The sequence below is a fragment of the Cystoisospora suis genome (assembly GCF_002600585.1).
Source record: "Cystoisospora suis strain Wien I chromosome Unknown contig_1226, whole genome shotgun sequence".
Taxonomy (NCBI): Eukaryota; Apicomplexa; class Conoidasida; order Eucoccidiorida; family Sarcocystidae; genus Cystoisospora; species Cystoisospora suis.
The window spans coordinates 1-4,916 of NW_027154027.1; the positions used below are offsets into that span (position 1 = coordinate 1).

The window sequence follows — 4,916 nt, forward strand, 5'->3', positions numbered from 1 at the left end:
GATCTTTAGCGTACAGGATGTGCGATATGTATCGTGTGGTTGCGGACACAGAGCAGAGGTCGGCCGTCCTCGATATTCGCTGAGCTCGAAGCTAATGAGTTTTCACTTCCGTCCCTGATATAATCTAATCAGGAACTAGTTTTTTGTGTCGGCGTGGGATTAGTCGCGACGAGAACAATTGGTTCATATCACGTTAACTAAGAGTGTGAAAGTGGATCGGGTTATGGTGTTTCCTTTCTCCATGAAATGTGTTTAGACACTAGGCTCTCACTTGACTACCATGGAGTACGAAACCTTCTTGACAACGGAACCGTGGAGCAGGAACGAGCGATGGATTTCGGACCAATGCCGGACCGGTCATGTCCTGATCGAGAAGCACTTTTCAAGAGGCTTTCCAGGCCATTGACAGCGAGCGAAAAGCTTGTAGGGCATTCTCTAACCTTTTTCAGATGTTTATATTCGGTGGACGAGTCTGTTGTGTTGGTGTCCTTGTTCTGGCGAATACCCTGTTGTAGGTTGCACTGACTATTCTAGGAGATGGATGCCTACTTTTCTTCGTAGCCTCCGCGACTCTCGCTTTCTGTCTTACCTGCAGGGTGCCTTCTATCCTTGACTGCCGTGATGGTCGTAAGTGATTATCTCTGTACGTGCAAAATGTATGTCCCAGTTCCGCCCGCTTCTGTGGAGGGTCCCGTGTCTACACAGATCAGCACGAGCATGGCACTGTGTGGTTACATCTGACTGCTAGCGTAGGTGCACCTCTTTCCAAGATATAACTGACGGGTCACTGCGGAGGCGAGTTGACTGAAGAACATTTGAACAGCACTGTTCGTTTTTGAGTATTTTCTTATGTCAGTTCCCATGTTTCCGTGGCTCCTGTTGTGTTTGCCTGTACAGCAATTCCTAAATCAGAAGCTGGTGGGCATGACTGCTGCTCCTCTCCCGGAGCCCATGCAAATCGGCTTCCTTGTTTACCTGATTGACTTGGTCCGGTGCAAACGCGGAGGGGGTTGGACGGGGGAGCAGAGGGTAAGAACCGGGTCGTCAACTGTCGTGATCCCGACTAAAACGCTTGCAAAGTGGCTTCTGGCTTTAAGGATTGGTTCCACCTTCAGCGCTGATGGATATGGCGCTACGATCAAATGTTCCGACGCGCTGAGTGAAGGAAGCCTGGATGCTGCTGCAACAGGTGCACCACTGCTGGCTGTCCTTCCGTCGTGTCAGTTGCTTGTCGAACACCTCAAACTGGCCGGCGCACTCTCCGGGGTGATGGAGTCAATTGACAAGGACAAATACAGGGAAGCGTTTGAGGGTGTTGTACGACTGCGAGAAGGGCTTGCATCTCAAGCGCCTGTATCCGCAGCAGCAGTTGGGCGTGCGAACGAAGCTGGTGTTGCTTATGGGGCTAGCCTTGCGCACTTCGGTAAGGCGTTCGGACCACCGCTATTTTCGACTATAAACACCGGCCAAACTTGACGACGTTTATTTCTTTACTGTAATCGGGTCGCGGGAGCCTGCTTCTGCTGGGTCGAAGCCAGCTATCGTGATACCTGTACGGGGCCGCTGCAGGTGTATGCAGCAGTACTGATTACAGAACTTGCTGTCTCAGTCTGAGACAGTCAGGGACTGTTGCACTCGAGAATCAAGTCTGTGCCTTCGACGCAATCAGAGACCGTGTTAGTTGTGCTGAAGAGAACTCGCGATACTCAGGACGCAACGTACAGGCGTCCTTCTTCAATCTGCCCGAGTTTGCAAATGCATCAGGCCGGAGCGGTAGGACTCGGTATTAGACGGCAACTGATAAGGACGGGTGTTTGTTTCTTTTTCAGAAGAAGTTTTTTCGGCTGCTTTAGTTTGTCTGCTCTTTCTTCAGCGTCACAACGAGGCACTGACGTGGCAGGAGTCGAACTAACGTGCAATAAGGCAGTACACATCGGGTGTAGATTCTTCACACTGACAGTGACAACGTGGCTGCGTAGTGCCATCGGTGCTCCTACTGCACGTGGACAGTCTTGAATGGTTGGCTCCTTCTCTCACCTCAGCTTGAGAACCGCCGCGGGTTTGCAGACAGTGCGGCCCGTAGGTCCGCCTGGTTGCTTTCGAGTAGGGCTGAAGCACCTACACTCCTTATCAGTGCAAATTCAGTTGATGTAGACTGCTGTTAACAAAGTAACCTTCCTCCGGCTGAGGGAGTCCTCTCTTTAGGTCAGGCCTGGCGGCCGCTTAGAAGGTACAAGTTCCAGTCTACCGGCAGGGTGGCCCTTCCGCTTATTTTGTGGAATGGACGGTGGTATCACCCTCTAATTAGGAGTACGTCAACAATGCAAGTTGGGGCAGTGTTCCAGTCGGCGTTGTTCGTGCTGCGGTTTGCTGTCGTGTCCGACCTTCAGTGCTCTCTGTCCCTAGAAGAGGCTGGCGGGTGGCAGGCCTGAAGCTTCATACCTGGAACACAAATCTTACGCGTCGGTTAGTAGACAAGGTGTATACATTCGTTCCTGCGGCAGAAGCTCCGGCCCCGCACCAACCAGGTCCTGAACGTAGCTCCCTTCTTTTTCGGAAAACGGAAGCCGTAATTAGAGACCACGCCGACTTCTTCGCGCGTCGAGTTGGAGCTTCGATTTTTTGCGCAACCGGTGAACGAGGGGGTGTTGCCGTCTTCGCCGAGGCCGCTGCAGGGAGTTTGGTATCAAAACTGATGCAGTGGTACACCTGGCAGGCACCTTTGCCGAGCCTCGAACCGCAGAGCTCTCCTAAGGTTCTCTCGGATTTGACTGGACTACTTGGGAGAATTGACGTCAAAGAAACTGGCGGGGTCAAGCTGTATGAGGTCCTCGCTCTTATACTTTACGCTATGGCTCGAATGAACTTGTGACAGCCATCTCTTTCCTTGGAAAACGACTACACCTGTCAGGGGGTGAGGCTTGCATAGGGTACTGCTTTCTGACTCGTTTCGTGGAGGAAGAGGGGGTCTGTTATAGTACTAGCTCTTGTTCGGGTACTCCGGCAGAATCTCGCTCTTCTAATCTGCGGGTGATGTTGTAATTGGTCTCGTGTGTTGAGATATGGGTTGACTAGCTTTTGGATTGTACCTGTTCTTGGTTTCGTGTGTGACTCCTCGGGATCGGATACCCGTAATTGTTTTTGCGCTTTTCTTGAGTACTCTGCTATCAATCCCTGACTTTACCCGTACGAAAGCGGGAAGATGTGAGTGGGACGCCTCCAGAAGACGCAGATGGCACTAGCCGATTGCCGGCAATTTGCCGATTGGTTTCGCTTGTCCTGAGATGCGTGGCACAGAGGCTTCACAAGAAGTAACTGCTTGGCTTAGTTCGTCTTGGGACTGCGGCGGAGCACAAAGATAGAGACCACGTAGCGTCCCTGTCTCTACGGACCACGTGATCACCAGTGGCTTAGGTGCTGGGACACGCATTGCCGAAGAGCGAGTTCCGAAGCTCGGCCAACCTGTTTCCACTAGCGAGGTAGTCCAGAGGGGCTGGGAGCTAGATGGGCGGTCCAACGGCAAGCCCAACCAACTGGGCCTCCGATGGTTAAGCGCGGCCGTGACAGCTCAGTCGGCATGTACTAAACTCCCGGCGACGCTTGCGAAGGGCCGCAGGTGACGACAGAAGGCACCGTGTGGAAAGCAGGGGAGCAGCTGCGGGGGTGCATCTTTTTGGCAGAGCGTCACGGGGCGAAGTGGAGCAGGATGCTCCGGGTTGGGTCAAGAGGGTTTATACATGGTGCTGGCTCCGAAGAGGCCGGAAACCTGTGGCTCTCGGCGAAGGGGGGGACCGGCCTGGAGCTAAACGGGTTTCTCCCCGGAGGCGAAGAGGAAAAGAGAATGGGCGTGGAGTGCCACGCCGCGGTCCTTCCGCCTTGTTCTTCTTTCCGAATCATCCGGCATCTTTTGTGTTCCTTGCTTGTCGGCAATCTGATACAGTTATGAGCAGTCGCTAGTTGCGACTCAAAGCAGGACCGGCTACAGAGTGTAAATCCCAGGGTGCTGTAGGAGGGGGTACAGTACACCTCCTCCTGCAATTCGATAAGCTTGAAGTTCAAGCAAGCCAACAGAACTAGCTTAAGGGACCCCCCCCGTGCCAGGCTACAGAGACCCCCTCCCCACCCCCTTGCAATGTCAAGAACACGTAGTCGGTGCCAGCGCACGCACGAGGCGACGCTAGGGAGAAAACTGGAAACTTCGCACCGCGGACTCGATCTGAAGCACTCCCTCGCTTCGCAGAGTCTTGTCACTACTGTCGCACCTCACCTCAGCACTTCGACCTACTGGCACAGTTCAGTCGGGCCAGCAAAGTGTAGAACAGCTAAGTGACTGTGACACTACTGGCGTAGAGCGACGGGGGAGTGATGAGCACGGCGGCAGCTCCGCCGTTGTCCGGGACTGCAGGCGACGACCAGTGTGGACGCGGTGGAACGAGTGACGCGGCCTCGTGCGGAGGCCTCGGCGGTGCCGGTGAAAAGCGGGGAGGAAAAGGACAGGAGGGGAACAACAACTTGGCAGGAGGGAGATTTCGGAGGGAAAATAGCGTACGGACGTTGTTGTGAAGTGAGTATTCCGGAGAGAGACGGAGACTGTACTGTGCTGAGGGAGAAACTCGCTTAGTCCCCTTGTGGCGGACAGAAAGTTGACCTCAATCCTGCTGCCAGGGAGCATAGCGTTCTGCGACCGCCAGCTGACTCGACACATGCGAGCCAAACTAGCTGACAGGACATTCCCTGCCTCCGCCGTCCTCTCCCAGTATATTCTGTCCCTGTCCCCGGTGTGCCCAGGAACCCCCATAACACAGACAGCGGCAACCGGCCACGGCCCTTGTTCGCACCTCGGTCAGCGCTTTCTCACTTTCGCCGCCCGGTGCAACCGAGCGCGCCCCTTCATCTTAATATCGCGGAGGTCTTGT

General features: G+C 54.2%; 1 protein-coding gene across 1 annotated transcript; it reads left to right on the forward strand.

The window, feature by feature from the left end:
- Positions 1 to 897: 897 nt before the first annotated feature.
- Positions 898 to 3,324, forward strand: CSUI_002878 (uncharacterized protein). The gene is made up of 2 exons (XM_068063077.1): positions 898 to 1,423; positions 2,391 to 3,324. The coding sequence occupies exons 1-2, from the start codon at positions 925 to 927 to the stop codon at positions 2,870 to 2,872; spliced, it is 981 nt and encodes a 326-aa protein (XP_067924947.1). The 5' UTR covers positions 898 to 924; the 3' UTR covers positions 2,873 to 3,324.
- Positions 3,325 to 4,916: the final 1,592 nt, after the last annotated feature.